General features: G+C 40.7%; 1 protein-coding gene across 5 annotated transcripts in view; it reads right to left on the bottom strand.

The window, feature by feature from the left end:
- Positions 1 to 20,951, bottom strand: part of ANO6 (anoctamin 6) — a 215,940-nt gene that overhangs the window by 31,341 nt on the left and 163,648 nt on the right. For all 5 annotated transcript variants that reach the window (XM_001092876.5, XM_002798540.4, XM_077953929.1 and 2 more), the window contains 2 exons: positions 13,009 to 13,151; positions 10,822 to 10,899 (listed from right to left, as the gene is read on the bottom strand). In XM_001092876.5, the coding sequence (XP_001092876.2) occupies positions 10,822 to 10,899; positions 13,009 to 13,151 (221 nt within the window). The remainder of the gene's footprint in view (positions 1 to 10,821; positions 10,900 to 13,008; positions 13,152 to 20,951) is intronic.

The raw sequence follows: 20,951 nt of genomic DNA, 5'->3' as shown, positions 1-20,951 counted from the left end.
AGAACCAGAGAAAACATCCCCTCTACAATTACTATTTAGGTTGTAAGTTAACGTTTTTTGGTCACTCATACTCCATTAAGGAGATACATTTCCTTGCAACAGAGAAGCTATCACCAATTGAAGTGTCAGCAGGTGCTAGCGTTTGTCTTAATCACTGTAGCAGGGGAGAGTCTGAGCACAGCCAGTGAAGCTGGCACAGAGGTGCCCTGAGCTAACTGTTGCTACTGGCAGCAGGTCTCTGCTGATAAAAGCTTCACACACTTTTCACTCTCAGATCTCATGACCTTAAACTGGCAGTCATTTGTACTTGCATTTCCACAAGATTCACGCCACTAGACCACTGTATTTTTGCATAATCCCCAGTAAGAGAGATTTTCACTTTCTCAGTAAGCAGATTTCCCACCACTGAACGATGCACATTGAAGGTCCCATGAATTTTCCTTACTTGATACACGGTACTAGACACTATTGGAGAGGCATCTTTAAACCGTTTTCCCTACATCTACTTTCTCCAGAACCATGCACTCAAGGTGTATGACTGCTCATGATGACAGAAAAGTTTCAGAGAAGGGAAACTGAGGACCAAGCAAACCATATCTTGTTGACAGTAACAGAGGCCAGCTGTCACCTGTGGAGAGCAGTAAAGGGAGTGATTACAGGATGGTCCTGAGGCTAGACTCCTCTATTTGAATACTAGCTCTACTGGGGCTTCAATATCCTCTCCTGTGTATTAAGAATACTGTGGCACCTAACTTATGGAATTGTTGAGGATTCAATGAGTTACTTCAGGTAAAAACAGAGTATTAAGCTCAGGTACATGAAAAGCACTATATAAGTATTAGCTATGATTATGGCAACCAAAATTAAGTGTTTAAAAAGATGTTTTTCTTGATCTTTAAGAAATCTGCTTGTAGAGAAGGCATTACATTTCTCCTGTGATCTATTTCCTTTCACAACACTTGTGAGATGAATAAGATTTGTGTGTGTGTATATCTAAAGATTAGTTAAGGCTGAGAAAAAATTAAAAAGATGAATCAAGTCATCCTCTCTTAGCACAATATATACAGGGTGTTTAAATATTATGTATTTTTAAAAATTACCTCCATAATTTTTATTATTAAGTAATGATAAAGATAACATTCTTTAAGTGCTTTCTGTTCACCTTAGCACATGTATATTTGTTTAATCTCATAAAAGGCTTGTGAGGAAGGTAGTATATTCTCTCTCTCTTACTGATGAGAAAACAGAGGCTCAAAGACATTAAGCAATTTGTCCAAGATTAGATAACTAGTAAGTAAAAGAACTGGGGTCTCCTAAGATTCCATAGACACTCACCTCTCCATGGCACTGCCTCCCACATAGTTTATGAAATGAATTCTAATTCATCCCAGAGCTTTTACAAACTTGTTAAGTTCCCATATTTCTTTGGGGTGCTTCCCATACTTCAGTGTTTCTTCATAGGGGCAGGAAGCTTTTTATTCTTTTTCCTCAAGTTTATAACTTACTTCTGATTCTAACATTAATACTTTTCTGACCATAACTTTAGTATATATGGTCACTGTGGACAATCTGAAAGTCTCTTGTAGTGGACACTGATTGCTTTTGCTAGCCTGGGTCTGTTCCCCATCCTAGAAGAGAACCCAGATTTTGCTTCAGGGGAAATAACTCCTCTGTTTTTAGCCCTGGGGTTTCGGTGGGATTGCCCTAATGTGCTCCAGAGGTACAACCTGATTGCTTGAGACAAACAGGTAACATCCCACTGGCCTCAGCAGTTGATCCAGGGATTGACACATAACTCAGTAACAGCCACTGAGACGTGAGGAGACATCTGTTAGTGCCCATGGGAAAGAGAAGCTTCACCTATCAATAGAGAAAGCCACTAAAAAAAAGACCTCTCGGCTGGGCGCAGTGGCTCACGCCTGTAATCACAGCACTTCGGGGGGCTGAGGCGGGCCAATCATGATGTCAGGAGTTCCAGGTCAGTTTGGCCAACATGGTGAAACCCCGTCTCTACTAAAAACACAAAAATTAGCTGGGCGTGGTGGCAGGTGCCTGTAATCCCAGCTACTCGGGAGGCTGAGGCAGGAGAACCGCTTGAACACGGGAGGCGGAGGTTGTGGTGAGCTGAGACGGCGGCATTGCACTCCAACCTGGGCGACAGAGCGAGAATCCATCTCAAACAAACAAAGAACCTCTCTTTGCTTGGAAGATGTGACATTTGAAATGCTGCAGCCATTCTGCTACCACAAGGAAGTGTCCAGACCCACCAAGCCCAGGAGGCCAGTTGACACAGGATGAAGGGAACAAAACACAGCCCTTGATAATATCTGGTCTGCAGTATCTGGATTTGACTGGAGCCATACCTCAGGCTTGGAATATTCAGTTTCAGAAAATAAATAGCTGGAAAGAAAAAAATCCCACTTTCCCCTCTTTTGCTGTTGTTTAAACCAACTGAAGACCGATTTTCTGCCAACCATAACTGAAAGATTCCTAACAAAAATGACATTAAATAGGAAAAAATTTATCTACTATCTACATGTGGGCACAGTTCCTTCAGGATTATGTATGCATTGTATGCATATTTAAAACCACTTTACATATTTATCCTTCCCTTAAACGTATCATAAACCATAAGCATTTTTATATGCCTTAAAATATTTTCATGACCGTACTTTCTCATGGCCGCACAACATTCCACTGTTTGAAGGGTGAGAAGTAGAATATTTTGGTTGATATATATGTTTATGTGTATATAAATACATACATAAAATATTATAAGTATGTGAAAAAACCTTACTGACCTTTACTGACCATTTTCAAACATTTCCTGATTGAAAGTCCTAAGAGCTAAATTAGTGGATTAAAGCATATGAATATTCTCGAGACTTGAAACACAACTGCTAAGCTGCCTTCTAGGAAGCTGGAGCAGTACAGAATTACAATAGTCTTGTATCGGAGTAGCTGACTGTTGCACTTCATCGTCACACTGAGGGCCCTATCATTCAAGAGGTGAAAAATCATATCTCATTTTAATGTGAATGGATTTAATCACTATTAAGATTTGGCATTTTGTAATGCTCACTGGTCATTATATTTTTTTTCTTTTGTAAATGCATATTTATGTTCTGTCTCTTTAGCCGCTGAGATCTTTGGGGTTATGTTCTAGGTGATCTGGCCTCTATGTATTAAAGGTAGTGACCTCTTGTTTGCCCTATTGTTAACAAATATATCTTCTGGTATTTTGTTTACATTTAGGATACTTTTGATGTATGGAAATATTTAAATGTTTTCCTCTGAAACTTTTTCTATTGCTAGTAAGTTTAGAAAATCTTTTTACATCTAAAGCTCATATATTCATCAAATTTATTTGTAGTTTTAAACTTTTTTTTTTAAGTACTTTAATTTCTAGGGTACATGTGCAGAACGTGCAGGTTTGTTACATATGTATACATGTGCCATGTTGGTGTGCTGCACCCATCAACTCATCATTCACATTAGGTATTTCTCCTAATGCTATGCCTCCCCTAGCCTCCAACCACCTGACAGGCCCCAGTGTGTGATGTTCCCCACCCTGTGTCCAAGTGATCTCATTGTTCAATTCCCACCTATGAGTGCGAACATGTGGTGTTTCATTTTCTGTCCTTGTGATAGTTTGCTCAGAATGATGGTTTCCAGCTTCATCCACGTCCCTGCAAATGACGTGAACTCATCCTTTTTTATGGCTGCCTACTATTCCATGGTGTTTATGTGCCCCATTTTCTTAATCCAGTCTATCATTGATGGACATTTGGGTTGGTTCCAAGTCTTACTATTGTGAATAGTGCCACAATAAACGTGTGCATATTTTTATAGTCGTATGATTTATAATCCTTTGGGTATATATCCAGTAACAGGACTGCTGGGTCAAATGGTAATTCTAGTTCTAGATCCTTGAGGAATCGCCACACTGTCTTCCACAATGGTTGAACCAATTTACACTCCCACCAACAGTGTAAAAGCGTTCCTATTTCTCCACATCCTCTCCAGCATCTGTTGTTTCCTGACTTTTCAATGATTGCCATTGTAACTGGTATCTCATTGTGGTTTTGATTTGCATTTCTCTGATGACCAATGATGATGAACATTTTTTCATGTGTCTGTTGGCTGCATAGATGTTTTCTTTTGAAAAGTGTGTGTTCGTGTGCTTTGCCCACTTTTTGATGGGGTTTTTTCTTGTAAATTTGTTTGAGTTCTTTGTAGATTCTGGATATTAGCCCTTTGTCAGATGGGTAGATTGCAAAAATTTTCTTCAATTCTGTAGGCTTCCTGTTCACTCTGATGGTAGTTTATTTTGCTGTGCAGAAGTTTGTTAGTTTAATTAAATCCCATTTGTCTATTTTGGCTTTTGTTGCCATTGTTTTTGGTGTTTTAGTCATGAAGTCCTTGGCCATGCCTATGTTCTGAGTGGTATTGCCTAGGTTTTCTTCTAGGGTTTTTATGGTTTTAGGTCTAACATTTAAGTCTTTAATCCATCTTGAATTAATTTTTGTATAAGGTGTAAGGAAGGGATCCAGTTTCAGCTTTCTACATATGGCTAGCCAATTTTCCCAGCACCAGTTATTAAATAGGGAATCCTTTCTCCATTTCTTGTTTTTGTCAGGTTTGTCAAAGATCAGATGGTTGTAGATGTGTTGCATTACTTCTGAGGCCTCTGTTTTGTTCCATTGGTCTATATATCTATTTTGGTAACAGTACCATGCTATTTTGGTTACTGTAGCCTTGTAGTATAGTTTGAAGTCAGGTAGCGTGATGCCTCCAGCTTTGTTCTTTTGGCTTAGGATTGTCTTGGCAATGCGGGCTCTCTTTTGGTTCCATATGAACTTTAAAGTTTTTTCCAATTCTGTGAAGAAAGTCATTGGTAGCTTAATGGGGATGGCATTGAATCTATAAATTATCTTGGGCAGTATGGCCATTTTCAGGATATTAATTCTTCCTATCCGTGAGCATAGAATATTCTTCCATTTGCTTGTGTTCTCTTTTATTTTGGGCAGTGGTTTGTAGTTCTCCTTGAAGTGGTCCTTTACATCCCTTGTAAATTGAATTCCTAGGTATTTTATTCTCTTTGTAGCAATTGTGAATGGGAGTTCACTCATTATTTAGCTGTTTTGTCTGTTAATGGTGTATAGGAATGCTTGTGATTTTTGCACATTGATTTTGTGTCCTGAGACTTTGCTGACGTTGCTTATCAGCTTAAGGAGATTTTGGGCTGAGATAATGGGGTTTTCTAAAAATATATAATCATGTCATCTGCAAACAGGGACAATTTGGCTTCCTCTTTTCCTAACTGAATAACCTGTATTTCTTTCTCTTACTGGACTACCGTGACCAGAACTTCCAACACTATGTTGAATGGGAGTGGTGAGACAGGGTATCCTTGTCTTGTGCTGGTTTTCAAAGGGAATGCTTCCAGTTTTTGCCCATTCAGTATGACATTGGCTGTGTGTTTGTCATAAATAGCTCTTATTGGGAAATGTTCCATAAATACCTAGTTTATTGAGAATTTTTAGCACGAAGGGCTGTTGAATTTTGTTGAAGGTGTTTTCTGTATCTATTGAGATAATCATGTGGTTTTTGTCATTGGTTCTGTTTATGTGATGGATTACGTTTATTGATTTACATATGTTGAACAAGCCTTGCATCCCAGGGATGAAGCCAACTTGATTATGGTGGATAAGCTTTTTGATGTGCTGCTGGATTCGGTTTGCCAGTATTTTATTGAGGATTTTTGCATTGATGTTCATCAGGGATATTGGTCTAAAATTCTCTTTTCTTGGTTGTGTCTCTGCCAGGCTTTGGTATCAGACTGATGTTGGCCTCATAAAATGAGTTAGGGAGGATTCCCTTTTCTTCTATTGATTGGAATAGTTTCAGAAGGAATGGTACCAGCTCCTCTTTGTTCCTCTGGTAGAATTCGGCTGTGAATCCGTCTGGTCCTGGACTTTTTTTGGTTGTTAGGCTATTAATTATTGTCTCAATTTCAGAGCCTGTGATTGGTCTATTCAGAGATTCAATTTCTTCCTGGTTTAGTCTTGGGAGAGTGTTTGTGTCCAGGAATTTATTCATTTCTTCTAGATTTTCTAGTTTATTTACACAGAGGTTTTTATAGTATTCTCGGATGGTAGTTTGTATTTCTGTGGGATTGGTGGTGATATCCCCTTTATCATTTTTTTATTGCATCTATTTGATTCTTCTCTCTTTTCTTATTAGTCTTGCTAGAGGTCTATCAATTTTGTTGATCTTTTCAAAAAATCAGCTCCTGGATTCACTGATTTTTTGAAGGGTTTTTTGTGTCTCTATCTCTTTCAGTTCTGCTCTGATCTTAGTTATTTCTTGCCTTCTGCTAGCTTTTGAATTTGTTTGCTCTTGCTTCTCTAGTTCTTTTGTGATGTTAGGATGTCGATTTTAGATCTTTCCTGCTTTCTCTTGTGGGCATTTAGTGCTATAAATTTCCCTCTACACACTGCTTTAAATGTGTCCCAGAGATTCTGGTATATTGTGTCTTTGTTCTCACTGGTTTCAAAGAACATCTTTATTTCTGCCTTCATTTGTTATTTACCCAGTAGTCATTCAGGAGCAAGTTGGTCAGTTTCCATGTAGTTGAGCAGTTTTGAGTAAGTTTCTTAATCCTGAGTTCTAATTTGATTGCACTGTGCTCTGAGAGACTGTTTGTCGTGATTTCTGTTCTTTTACATTTGCTGAGGAATGCTTACTTCCAATTAAGTGGTCAATTTTAAAATAAGTGCGATGTGGTGCTAAGAAGAATGTATATTCTGTTGATTTGGGGGTGGAGAGTTCTGTAGATGTCTATTAGGTCTGCTTGTTGCAGAGCTGAGTTCAGATCCTGGATATCCTTTTAACCTTCTGTCTCATTGATCTAATATTGACAGTGGGGTGTTAAAGTCTCCCATTATTATTGTGTGGGAGTCTAAGTCGCTTTATAGGTCTGTAAGGACTGGCTTTATGAACCTGGGTGCTCCTGTGTTGGGTGCATATATATTTAGGATAGTTAGCTCTTCTTGCTGAATTGATCCCTTTACCATTATGTAATGGCCTATTTTGTCTTTCTTTTCATCGTTATTGGTTTGAAGTCTGTTTTATCAGAGACTAGGATTGCAATCCCTGCTTTTTTTTGCTTTCCATTTGCTTGATAGATCTTCCTCCATCCCTTATTTTGGGCCTACGTGCATCTTTGCAAGTGAGATGGGTCTCCTGAATTCAGCACATTGATGGGTCTTGACTGTTTATCAAATTTGCCAGTCTGTGTCTTTTAATTGGAGCATTTAGCCCATTTACATTTAAGGTTAATATTGTTATGTGTGAATTTGATACTGTCATTATGACGTTCCCTGGTTATTTTGCCCATTAATTAATGCAGTTTCTTCATAGCATCGATGGTCTTTACAATTTGGCATGTTTTTGCAGTGGCTAGTACTGGTCGTTCATATTTAGTGCTTCCTTCAGGAGCTCTTGTAAGGCAGGTCTGGTGGTGACAAAATCTCTCAGCATTTGCTTGTCTGTAAAGGATTTTATTTCTCCTTCACTTATGAAGCTTAGTTTGGCTGGATAGGAAATTCTGAGTTGAAAATTCTTTTCTTTAAGAATGTTGAATATTGGCCCCCTAGGGTTTCTGCCAAGAGATGTGCTGTTAGTTTGATGGGCTTCCCTTTGTGGGTAACTCAACCTTTCTCTCTGGCTGCTCTTAACACTTTTTCCTTCATTTCAACCTTGGTGAATCTGAAAATTATGTGTCTTGAGGTTGCTCTTCTCGAGGAGTATCTTTGTGGAGTTCTCTGTATTTCCTGAATTTGAATGTTGGCCTGCCTTGCTAGTTGGGGAATTTCTCCTGGATAACATCCTGAAGAGTATTTTCCAACTTGGTTCCATTCTCTCCATCACTTTCAGGTACACCTGTCAAACGTAGATTTGGTCTTTTCACATAGACCCATCTTTCTTGGAGGCTTTGTTTCTAAAACTCTTTTTCCTCTAACCTTGTTTTCTTGTTTTATTTCATTAATTTGATCTTCAATCACTGATACCCTTTCTTCCACCTTATCGAATCAGCTATTGAAGCTTGTGCATGCGTCACAAAGTTCTCATGCCATGGTTTTCAGCTCCATCAGGTCATTTAGGTTTTCTCTACACAGTTTATTCTAGTTAGCCATTTGTCTCACTTTTTTTCAAGGTTTTTAGCTTCCTTGCGATGGGTTAGAACATTATCTTTTAGCTCACAGAAGTTTGTTATTACTGACCTTCTGAAGCCTACTTCCGTCAACTCGTCAAAGTCATTCTCCTTCCAGCTTTGTTCTGTTGCTGGCGAGGAGCTGCAATCCTTTGGAGGAGAAGAGGCGTTCTGGTTTTTAGAATTTTCAGCTTTTCTGCTCTGGTTTCTCCCCATCTTTGTGGTTTTATCTACCTTTGGTCTTTGATGTTGGTGACCTACAGATGAGATTTTGGTGTAGATGACGTTTTTGTTGATGTTGATGCTGTTCCTTTCTGTTTGTTAGTTTTCCTTCTAACAGTAAGGTCCCTCAGCTGCAGGTCTGTTGGAGTTTGCTGGAGTTCCACTCCAGACCCCGTTTGCCTGGGTATCACCAGCAGAGGCTGCAGAACAGCAAATACTGCTGCCTGATCCTTCCTCTGGAAGCTTCGTCCCAGAGGGGCAACTGCCTATGTGAGGTGTCTGTCGCCCCAACTGGTAGCTGTCTCCCAGTTAGGCTCCACGGGGGTCAGGGACCCACTTGAGGAGGCAGTCTGTCCATTCTCAGAGCTCAAACACCGTGCTGGGAGAACCACTGCTCTCTTCAGAGCTGTCAGACAGGGATGTTTAAGTCTGCAGAAGTTGTCTGCTGCCTTTTGTTCAGCTATGCCCTGTCCACAGAGGTGGAGCCTAGAGGCATTAGGTCTTGTTGAGCTTCAGTTGGCTCCGCCCAGTTTGAGCTTCCTGGCCACTTTGTTTACCTACTAAAGCCTCAGCAATGGCGGATGCCCCTCCCCCAGCCAGGCTGCCACCTTGCAGATGGATCTCAGACTGCTGTGCTAGCAGTAGGCAAGGTTCCGTGGGCGTGGGACCCACCAAGCCAGGCAGGGGAGAGAATCACTTTGTCTGCAGGTTGCTAAGACCTTGGGAAAAGTGCAGTATTTGGGTGGGGGGTGTCCTGTTCGTCCAGGTAATCTGTCACAGCTTCCCTTGGCTAGGAAAGGGAAATCCCCTGACCCCTTGCACTTCCCAGGTGAGGTGATGCCCTGCCCTGCTTCAGCTCCCCCTCTGTGGGCTGCACCCACTGTCCAACCAATTCCAATGAGATGAACAAGGTACCTCAGTTGGAAATGCAGATATCACCGGTCTTCTGCGTCGATCAAGCTGGGAGCTGCAGACCCAAGCTGTTCCTATTCAGCCATCTTGGCAACTCCCTTTTTAACTTTTTTTTTGAGATGAGTCTTGCTCTGTCACCCAGGCTGGAGCACAGTGGTGCAATCTCGGCTCCCTGCAACCTCCACCTCCTGGACTCAAGCAATTTGCCTGGCTTCAGTCTCCCAAGAAGCTGAGATTATAGGTGCACGCCTGGCTAATTTTTGCATTTTTAGTAAAGAGGAGGTTTCGCCATGTTGGCCAGGCTGATCTCGAACTCCTGAGCTCAGGTGATCTGCTGCCTTGGCCTCCCAAAGTGCTGGGATTACAGGCATGAGCCACCGCTCCTGGCCTTTAATTTTTTTAAATGTTTTTGAAATTTATTATAGTGTATGTTTTAAAGTAAGACTTTAATGTTTACTGTCTCCCCAAATTGCTAACAAGTATTCCATTACCATTTATTGCATAATCTCCACTAGTCTGATGGATTTATAATGCCTCTTTTCTGACATATTACATTTTTATTGCTATCAAGGGCTATTTCTAGGCTTCATGTGCTATTCTTGAATCTGGCTGTTCTTGAGCCAATTAAAACTCACACTAAATTATTACTTCACTAATATGATTCCATCAATAAGCCCAAAAGTAACTTAATAAGTACTGATATTTTACCAAAAATGTGTTTCTATCTAGAATCATTCATTTAATCATTCATTCAGATTCTTTACAACTTTCAGTAGTTTTTATGTTTTCTTTGATAGTTCCTATTATCTTTTTGTTAAGGGTATTCCTAGACATTTTATTTTTTTTGCGATGGAGTCTTGCTCTGTCACCCAGTCGAGTGCAGTGGCATGATTTTTGCTCATTGCAACCTCCGTCTTCTGGGTTCAAGTGATTCTCATGCCTCAGCCTCCCGAGTAGCTGGGACTACAGGTGTGTGCCAACACACCTGGCTAATTTTTGTATTTTTAGTAGTGACAAAGTTTCATCATGTTGGCCAGGCTGGTTTTGACTCCTGACCTCAGGTGATCTGCCCGCCTCGGCCTCCCAAAGTGCTGGGATTAGAGGCGTGAGCCACCCCCCTCGGCCAACATTTTGATTGTTGCTGTTGGAAAATTTTAGAATTCTTAATGCTTTCCATTTGGTCTTTACCAGAAACTGGAAAATCCGGAATCACTGATTTAAACAGATGAGGTGAAAAGAACTAGAAGAACCACTGTGAACAGATAAGGTATCTTGAACCTTGGGAGTTGCTCCATGTGGCGGCTAAAATAGTTCTCTGGAAACATCTGTCTATCTGTCTCTCTCTCTGAGACCATACAGTTTCTAGGTTCAGCACTTAGTTTCCTCAACATTTAAAATTAGATATTAAAAAATCTGTTACATAATGAAAACATTTTTAATCATTCAAAACATTTTTGTGATAGAATTACCCAGAAAAAGACAGCACTTGCACAGAGGGTTATCCGTATACATTTTCCCCAGGCAGTAAAGGGAATACGTTCTTCTTCCTAATTACAAAAACAAAAAAGTTTAGTCAATCAAGGGATTACGGTAATAAAATTATTTTTCTCCTGACTGGCCAATAAATCTTAGACTTAATTTTAAAAAATTAGTTTGCAAGCATAGTCTCCTTACTCATAATTGCACTTTTTTATTAATAATTTCAAAGTCATACATCACAAAACACGTGCAGTGTTCATTTTAATAAGTTTTTGGAACATGCAAGCATGAATAAACTGTTTATTGGCCATGACCCGAGCTCAGGAATCTGGGTGTCTAATGGTGCCACGCTGCAAAGCTAAATTCTGGGCTTGTCTTAGGTTTTAGAAATCGCTGATGATAGCGCAGAGCCCAGGCAGGACAAAAAGTTTACTAGATGTCTGTAATACTAGGTATCCACTATGTGTTTCTTGGTTGGGCTTTATATATTAATTTTGAATGATAAATTTTTAGAGGATTTCCATTTTATAGTTCATAAAAATATATTTAAGTTCTTAAGAGTAGAAATCAACCCTCTACATGATTACCTGTATTGTAAGAGCAGCCTAATAATAGCTGCAAATACTTACAGAGTATTTAACTCTGTGCCACGCACTATTCTAAGTAGCTTCCATACATTAACTCAATCCTTAGCTGCAATCATGAGGAAACAACTGTATTATTCCCATTTTATAGATGAGGTCACTGAGGCACAGAGAAGTTAACTAATTTGTCCAACATCACCCAACTAGTAAGTTGCTATGTTCAGACATGAACTCTGGCATCAGAGACTTCACCATCACCCTACAGGCCTCTCTAAACAAAGGGAGGGTATGTGGGCAACAAAAGTGAAATGAGGAACAACCATAAAGAAAAAGGGACCTTCACTTGCAACGTTTTAGCAAGCAATATTTCAAGGGAAATTTAACTTATAAGCTGGCAATTTTAACTATAAAACTGGCAGGTTTAAATGACCAAATTATCTTTTCTTCAGTATTTTTCCCATGTTGCTGGTATTATAAGATTTTTTAGTGCTCAAATGACTTCATAAACATCTAATTTTGTTTAAGTTTTGGCTTTCATTTCTGAATATACAATCTTTCAACAACATATGCTTTGACCCCGTCCTCTCTAGTAAACAGCAGGAACTATTCATAATGGGGATTCTTTGGAGCTTGTTACACTGTGAAAGACAAATGTCACTTTCTACTGGTAATTGAACCTCGTTTTTTTCCCATTTGCAAAAGGAAGAGATTGAACTGTTCCCTCTGGTTCCTTTTAGTGCCAACATTTTGTAAATCTGTGATTCAATTTATAAAACCTATAGTTGGGAACATTTTCAGACATTCTTGGTAAAAGCATTTTCTTTCCAAGAGCTATTCGTATTCAGAACCTACTGTTCTTATGCTGATGACTGCAAGTACAATCAGCTCAAAGTTTTCTGCATTGATGGAAAAGAGCAAGAATGCAGATGATTTAAAAATCATCTTTCAGGGACTCTGGAATATTTATACGGACAGAATACAGTATTTTATTTTTGGAGCAGTGATAGCAGCAGCAAATCTACCTTTCCATTGACATAAAATACCTAGCACAGTACCTGAACAGAGTTGGACCTCACAAAATACTTTCCTTCTTCCTCCATCCTTTCTCCAACTTTAGGATAAAGGCCACACTACTTTCTGCACATCCCAACCAGAAGGTGGAGCAGTGACTGAGGCTCACTGCAAGATAAAAGGGCAGCTGGTCTAGGATGAATAAGGGGCTGGAATAATGAAAGTATATGTGAAAAATTGAGAATCAACTATAAAAACCAATGCCTCTTTCCTTATGTCACAGTAAAAATTATTTTTTTGTATTTTTACTGTTTTTATGAAAGAATGGGCCCCATTTATCTCCTGTGGCTACTGTTCTAAGCAGTGCTTCCTCACCTTGGCTGCACATCAGAATCACCAAAAGAGCTTTAAAAAAATCCCTGTGCTCAGAATACCCCCAGGTTACCAAGTACCAGAGTATGTAGTGATGGAACTCAGGCATCAATAGTTTTTAAGCTCCCCCAAGTGATTCTAATGTGCGGCCAAGGAGGAGAACCACAGCACTAAGTAGATTAAATTGCACCTAAATACGACCCTCCTTACCTGAGTAATCTCATTTATCACTACGTGAGTACATCGTGCTTCATATTCTGGTCGGGCTTGTTCTTCCTGCTGTAACTCAACAGTATCCCATTCATACTCAAGTTCTGCCTGGCGTCGCTTCCAAAACTCCAAAAACAAGGTAACTAACAGAGAGACAGAACAGCTCGTGTGGATTTTCGATGATGATTAATGTTTCAGAAATCTGTACTGAATAATATTAATTATCTATTATACTGGCCTGTTTTCACACTGCTATAAAGAACTACCTGGACTGGGTAATATATAAAGGAAAGCAGTTTAATTGACTTACAGTTCTGCATGGCTGGGGAGGCCTCAGGAAACGTACAATCATGGTGTAAGACAAAGGGGAAGCAAAACACATCTTACATGGCAATAGGAGAGAGAGAGCAAGGCGGAAAGTGCCACAGCTTTAAACCATCAGATATCATGAGAACTCACTCACTATCATGAGAACAGGATGCGGGAAATCCACCCCCATGATCCAATCACCTCCTACCAGGCCCCTCCCGTGACACGTGGGGATTACAATTTGACATGAGATTTGGGTGGGGACGCAGAGCCAAACCATATCATCCATAATACTTCTGTATATGGCAAATCAAATCTAAATTATAGGAGATACTACTATTTAAAAGGGAAAAACATGATTTTAAAGAAAATGTTGGTAATTTACAACATTATGAAATAGACTATAGGTTCCGGGAAAGGCAATGTGATGGTCAGAAGACATGTGAGTATGTCTGACACTGAAGCATATGTTCCAGCACCTTATTGCCAACTAAAACACAAAAAATGGTCACAGTTCCAAAGGAGCTCATGGTCCATCCTTAATCTGCTTTTCCCCACACCCTCCTTCTTGTACTCTCCTTTCCTTCCTAAGGGCCTAAAAAAGAAGAGGATTTATATGGGATGTCCCAAATAAATTAATATTCACTCATACGGAAAACTGATGTTTTTCTCAATCTTATGTAAAGTATGACTAAAATAATTTTTTTAGGAATCAGAATTTTTAACTTTAAATACTAAATAAAACACTAAATGTTAATTGAAAAATGCAGTTTCAGGGTAAATACCCTATGCCCTTCTTTTAATCAGACTGCTAACCCTAAGTCCTTCCTATAAAGAAATTCTGTAATTACCACTCTTCTATTTACAAACATTCATTGAGTGTCTACTATCAGCTGGGAATAAAGAGAAAACAAGACACAGTCCCTGCTTCAAGGAGCTCCTAGGCGTTTGGGAATTATACTGTCCTTGAAGTGACAGGTATAGTTGCTTATTAAGAGGGATATGATAAAGGTAAGCACGGGTTGCTCTGGGCACATAGAGCCAGAACATTTAACTGGGTGTTTCCGGGAAAGACATCCCAGAGGAGGGGACCACTGTGATGAGTCCTGAGATGCCTCAGAGCTGATTAGGTGAAAGCGGTGGTGGGTGGAACACTAAGGCCACCTGCGAGCTGCACATGCAAAGGCAAGGTGGCCAGAGAGCCAGGTACTTTCCCAAAACTGCAAATAATCTGGTAGTAAGCGAAAGGTGTGATGGAGGTGGGGCAGCCAGGTAAGAGCTCTGCAGGGGCACATCACAAAGGGTTTGCTGTGCTTTGAAAGGAGTTTAGAGAGTTTAACGTACAGGTGGAGGAGCCTTTGAAGGTAGTCTAGAGTGAGACTAGGGGCAGGGAGACCTACTGGCAGGTACCTGATGTGGCAGGATCCCTGAGGGATGTTGAGCAGGTAGACAGATGAATGCTGGTATGACAGAAGGATGCTATCCAGGTTTCTGGCTCAGACAATATCCTAAATTCTAGTGGCATTCCTTGGAAATAGGAAGTGTGTTAAGAAGGTCAAGTGTGTGGTTTGGTTATGATCAGATGCAATGCGTGTGGACTACTCAAGAAGAAATGTCCAGTAGACAGGTAAAAGTCTACAACGTAGGAGGAAGATCTGGGTTGAGCTGGACTTTCACTGTTTTAAGTGGCAACTGGGGCCATGAGAGAAGGAGATTATTAAATGAGGTGCAGGGTAATCACACCCTGGCTGCATGTAAGAAGGACCAGGGAGCTTTTACAGAATACCGAGCTCAGGTGCCACCCTGTAAATTATGATTTTTGGTCTGGAATGGGGCCTGAACACAGTTGCTTTGCTTTTTGTGTGTTTTGTTTTGTTTTTAAGGTTTAATACGCAGTCAGGGTGGAGACTCACTGAAGTAGAGAGTGAAGAGAGCCAGAATGAAATCCTGCAGACCCTGCAGCGGGCAGCCTGAAATGCAGGAGGCAGTCTTGGGATGCACCTGTAAGGAGCAAGAATCCAACACCCCCCAATGGCAAAGACAACTGAACATGTTTAAAAGCACTCACTTCCTAGCAGTGTTTGTTTTGACTACTACTTTTCCAGTAAGTTAGAGTAGAAATAACCTGGATGTTGGAATCAGGATCAAACTGTTGAGTGTTTTATACAGAGGGTGATGGCTACTGAGAAACAACCCAGACATTTGTACTTCTGTACCTGCCCAAGGGGAAATGAAGTGAGTATTGGCTTCTTTGTCAATGGGATGGAACTCTAGAGGGCACCATGTTCTTTTGTGGACTGAGCTGTGACTGGGTGGTCTTGCTGCCCAACTGAGCCATGCTGGTCTCAGGTGGCAGATTCTCCCCAAAGAGACCCTGTTGGGAGGAATGAGCCACCCATGAACCAACCCTCCTTAGGCTGCATATGAAGCAGTATAACATACACCACCCACTTACTAAAGCCCCCCAAGGTTCTGCATCTCCTTGATAAAACTCCCATACACCTCAATCAACAGAGGACCCTACTTTTTAATCTACCAAGAATCCTACTGCCAGTATTGCATATGCCCCCACCCCTGAAGCTCCCTCCACTCTGTCTCCCTTTCTGTAACTTTGAAATCATTCCAGTGGTCATGTGCATTCTCTCAGAAAGAGCACACTTTATTCCCTATGTCAACCCTTCTTCTGCCCTTGAAAATATTAATACATAGCACTCATGCATCCCGACCTGTATCTGCTTCAAGGTCTACTGTCTATCATACCCACTGGAATGTCACCTTCACATGTGCAGGGATTTAGTTTTCTTCATAGCAGAAGCGCTGGGACATAGTAGGCATGTAATGAATGAATGCACTGAATGGACAAACTGAAGGAAACCAGCTAGAAACTGGAGGACCCCCCGACCTGGGGAATCATCCACTCAGAGGTCCCAGCTGACTCCAACTGCTCACCTCTACACATAACCATCCACTCTCCTTATTTCCTGCTACGCTAGTCTACTTGGGCCTTCAGTACCTCCTGCACAGATGTACCTTGATTTATTATGCTTTACGGATAGTGTTTTTATCTTCTTATGAATTGATGGTTTGTGGCAACCCCACATTGAGCCTGTATCAATGCCATTTTTCCAACAACATGTACCCACTTTGTGTCACAGTTTAGTAATTCTCACATTTCAAATTTTTCATGATTACTGTATCTTTTATAGTGGTCTGTGATAAGTGATCTTTGATGTTACTATTGTAATTGTTTTGGGGCAACATGAAGTGCACCTATATAAGATAGCAAAATTAACAAATGTGTGTGTTCTGACTATTCCACTGATTGGCTGCTCCCCCATCTCTCTGCCTCTCTTCTGGCCTCTCTATTCCTTGAGATGCAACAATAGTTGCATCTAACTGCTAACCCAACAATAGTTCCATCTGATGCCACAGTGAAATTAGGCCAATTAATACCCCTACAATGGCTTCAAGGTGTTCAAGTGAAACAAGACTCACACATCTCTCACTTTAAGTAAAAACTAGAAATTATTAAGTTTAGTGAGGAAGGCGTATCGAAAGCTAGGCCTCTTGCGCCAGTTTGCCAAGCTGTGAGTGCAAAGGAAAAGTTCTTGAGGGATATGAAAAGTGCTACTCCAGTGAACACACAAATGATAAAAAAGTGAAACAACCTTATTGCTGATAAGGAGAGAGTTTTAATGATCTGGATAGAAGACCAAACCAGCCACAATATTCCCTTCAACCACAGCCTAATTCAGAGCAAGGCCGGAACTCTCTTCCATTCTGTGAAGGCTGAGAGAGGTGAGGAAGCTGCAGAAGAAAAGTTTGAAGCTAGCAGAGGTTGGCTCATGAGGTTTAAGGAAAGAAATCATCTCCATAGCATAGAAGTGCAAGGTGAAGTAGCAAGTGCTAACATGCAAGCAGAACAAGTTATCCAGAAGATCTAGCTAAGATCCTTGATGAAGGTGGCTACACAACAGACTTTCAAGGTAGATGAAATAGCCTCCCACTGAAGAAGATGTCATCTGGGACTTTCACAGCTAGAGCGGAGAAGTCAATGCCTGGCTTCAGAACTTCCAAGGACAGGCTCACTCTCTCGTTAGGGGCTAATGCAGTTGGTGACTTCATGTTGAAGCCAATGCTCATAGATCATTCCAAAAACCCTAGGGCCTCTAAGAATTATGTGAAATCTACTCTGCCTGTACTCTAAATGGAACAATAGAGCCTAGATGATAGCACATCTGTTTATAACATGGTGTGCTGAATTATTTCAAGCCCGTCGTTCACAAAAAATTACCTTTAAAAAAATTACTGCTCATTGGCAATGTATCCACTCACCCAAGAACTCTGATGGAGATGTACAGAGATTAATATTGTTTTCATGGCTATGAACACAGCACCCATTCTGCAGCCCATAGATCAAGGAGTCATTTCAACTTTCATATTTTATTATTTAAGAAATACATTTAGTAAGGCTACAGCTGCCATAGATAGTAATTATTTGGCTAGACATTGGCAAAATAAACAGAAATCTTCTGGAAAAGATTCACCATTCTAGATGCCATTTAAGAACATTCATAATTCATGGGAGGAGGTCAAGATGTCAACATTAACAGGAGTTTAGGAGAAGTTGATTCTAACCCTCATGGATGACTTTGAGAAGTTCAAAAGTTCAGTGGAGGAAGTCATTGCAGATGTGGTAGAAAGAGCAAGAGGAACTAGAAATGGAGTCTGAAGATGTGACTGAACTGCTGTAGTCTCATGATCAGACTTGAAGGAATGAGAAGTTGCTTTTTATGGATCTGCAAAGAAAGTGGTTTCCTGAGATGGAATCTACTCCTGGGAAGATGTTGTCATTACTGAAATGACAACAAAGGATTTAGAATATTATACAAACTTAGCTGATAAAGCTGCAGCAGGGTTTGAGAGGACTGACTCCAATTTTCAAAGAAGTTCTACTATGGGTAAAATACTACCATACAGCATCACATGCTAGATAACTCTTTTGTGAAAAAAGAGTGCACTAATGTGGCAAACTTTATTGTTGTCTTATTTTAAGAAATTGGCATAGCCACCTAAACCTTCAGCAACCACCCTGCTAATCAGTGAGCAGCCATCAACACCGAGACAAGACCCTCCCCCAGCAAAAAGATGAACATTCTCTAAAGGCTCAGATGATTGTCAGCATTTTAGTAACAAAGTATTTTTAAAGTATGTACATTTTTTGACAATGCTATGCACACTCACTAGACTACAGTATGGTAAAACCGTAACTTTGATATGCACTGAGAAACAAAAAATTTGTGTGGCTCCCTTTACTGTGATATTCACCTTCTTGTGGTGGTCTGGAACCTAACCCACAGTATCTCTGAGGTATTCCTGTACCCAGCAAGAGGCCAGGATAACCCCAGATGGAGAATATACCATGAAGCATTGACAGTTTACTGGTGAGATCAAGCTTGAGCACCCTGACTGTGGGGAGGGGTGCAGGGTCAACAGCTGAAGGAATTATCATGTGTACTCTTCTACCTTACAGACTGCAAACATACTCTTCCAGCAGAACCATTTTTTAAGGATGCTGTGACTAAGCACATTAAAATCTTGTTGCACTTTGACACTTACAGGCATAAATGAAAAACTGGTACTTATAAGCCTGTTAAAATTAGGCTGGAAGACTGGTGGTTTCTTATTTCTGTGCTAGAAAGAAGGGTCTGCACCTGTGTCACATGAGGTAGAACCAATGAGACTAAACTGACAGTTTCTAACCCATTCTCATTTTTTTTTCACAGCATCAAACAAAATAATGCAATTATATCAGTAAAAACCAAATTTCTGCATCTTTCTAAAAGCTTGCTGCAACTTCATTAATATACACTGTATTTTGTCATCAATCTAAAGACTAATAGCCAAATTATTGGCAGAACTCTTATTCTATGCTTGTCACTTTCTGTCTATGGGGCTTTAGATAATTGGCCCCTGAGTGTCATCTTTAGATAGCTCACTCCCTGAGTGTCATCTTCTTCATCTTTAAAACTGGAGTGTGATAGCCACTCATTTACTCAGTACCTATCTAGCATCTATCTCACATCTATCCAATATCAACTAGGAGATAATTCATGAACACATTCTTAACTTTTCTCACAAAGAGCAACATAAGCAATTCTAGTCGGTGCTATAAGGGAAGAACAGTGGATGCCCTCTTCTCTCCTCCCTGAACTTGAACATATGCTTCTGTTTACCAAATTCTGAACTATAGGAAGCAGTTCTGCCTGGGAAGTGATAGGATTGCAATGCAAGCAAGACATAGCCTGGTGAGAAATAATGAGCTGTTAGCAAATCCTCAGCCTTGAAGGAAAACCCCTGGGAGTTGCAGCAATGGGAGAGTGTTTTAGTTCCTTATTTCACTCAGCCTCAGATTCTGCAGGGTATTGCAGTTCTATGGAAGGCACTGCTAACCTAATAGTCACCCAGTGTTTTGGAGTACTCCTGGGCCACATCAGTGCTGACTCACAATGCTGTGTGTCCCAGATTGAGGGCACCAGGTCCTGGGGTGACCGTGCATGATCACAGACAGAAATTTCTGTTCTGTATCTTTTGCTCTCTCCCCCTGCAATAAGACATCTGACAGAACTCCAGCAGGGAGCACTGCACTTCTGTTCTCTGGCAAACCAGAGGTGCTGCTTAGACACAGTTAAAACTCTTACATCAATATATAATGAGAAAAGAGAAAGGTTGTCTGGAACTTGGAGATCAGTAACAGCTCTTCCTCTTAATCGGGATATTATTATATCTAAACAAAATATGCATCAGATGAAGAAGATGTCCATATACCCAAAAAGATTTCAGAGCAGTAAAGTGTTAGTGGTGTTATATCCTGCATTGTCTAAGGACAAGACACATTCTGGTAGATGGAAATGTTCTGGTTGCTGTAAGGGTTTGCTGCTGAAGGTCTAGGATGTTTTAACAGGCCTCGAAACTATTTAGGCCTCATAACCCACAGAGGCACAGGAGTTAGATTAACTCGCTCAGCTTTTATTGCAACTTTTTTTCTTTTAGATGGAGTCTCACTCTGTCGCCCAGGCTGCAGTGCAGTAGTGATCTTGGCTCACTGTAACTTCTGTCTCCCGGATTCAAGAAATTCTCGTGCCTCAGCCTCCAGCTGGGATTACAGGTGTGCACCATCACACCTGTCTAATTTTTGTATTTTTAGTAGAGGCGGGGTTTCACCATGTTGGCCAGGCTGGTCTCAAACTCCTGACCTCAGTGATCCACCTGCCTCAGCTTCCCAAAGTGCTGAGATTGCAGGCGTGAGCCACCACACCCAGTCGTTTATTCCAACTTCCTAATTCAAAGGCTAGAAACTCTCTTGCAGCTAGGGTTCCAGATCTGATTTTTAAAAATGCCTGTCAGAAGCATCTGCATGTCACTTAAGTCAGAAACTGGGCTGAATGGAGTCAGGGTGGTGGTAGCAGGAGCTGCATTATTTTGCTGGTGTGGACCCAGCAGAAGCAGCACAGGTCTGAAAGTAACAGTCACAGCAGCTGTTTTCTGATCCCCAAGTGCAGCTAGTTAGGCTTCCTGATTCCCCAGGTCCTTAGTGAGCCAGATGACTGGTGGTTTTCTGGAAGTAACTAGGC

The sequence above is a fragment of the Macaca mulatta genome, chromosome 11 (genome assembly GCF_049350105.2).
Source record: "Macaca mulatta isolate MMU2019108-1 chromosome 11, T2T-MMU8v2.0, whole genome shotgun sequence".
In the NCBI taxonomy this organism is placed as follows: domain Eukaryota; kingdom Metazoa; phylum Chordata; class Mammalia; order Primates; family Cercopithecidae; genus Macaca; species Macaca mulatta.
This window is presented reverse-complemented; position numbering and strand designations above follow the sequence as displayed.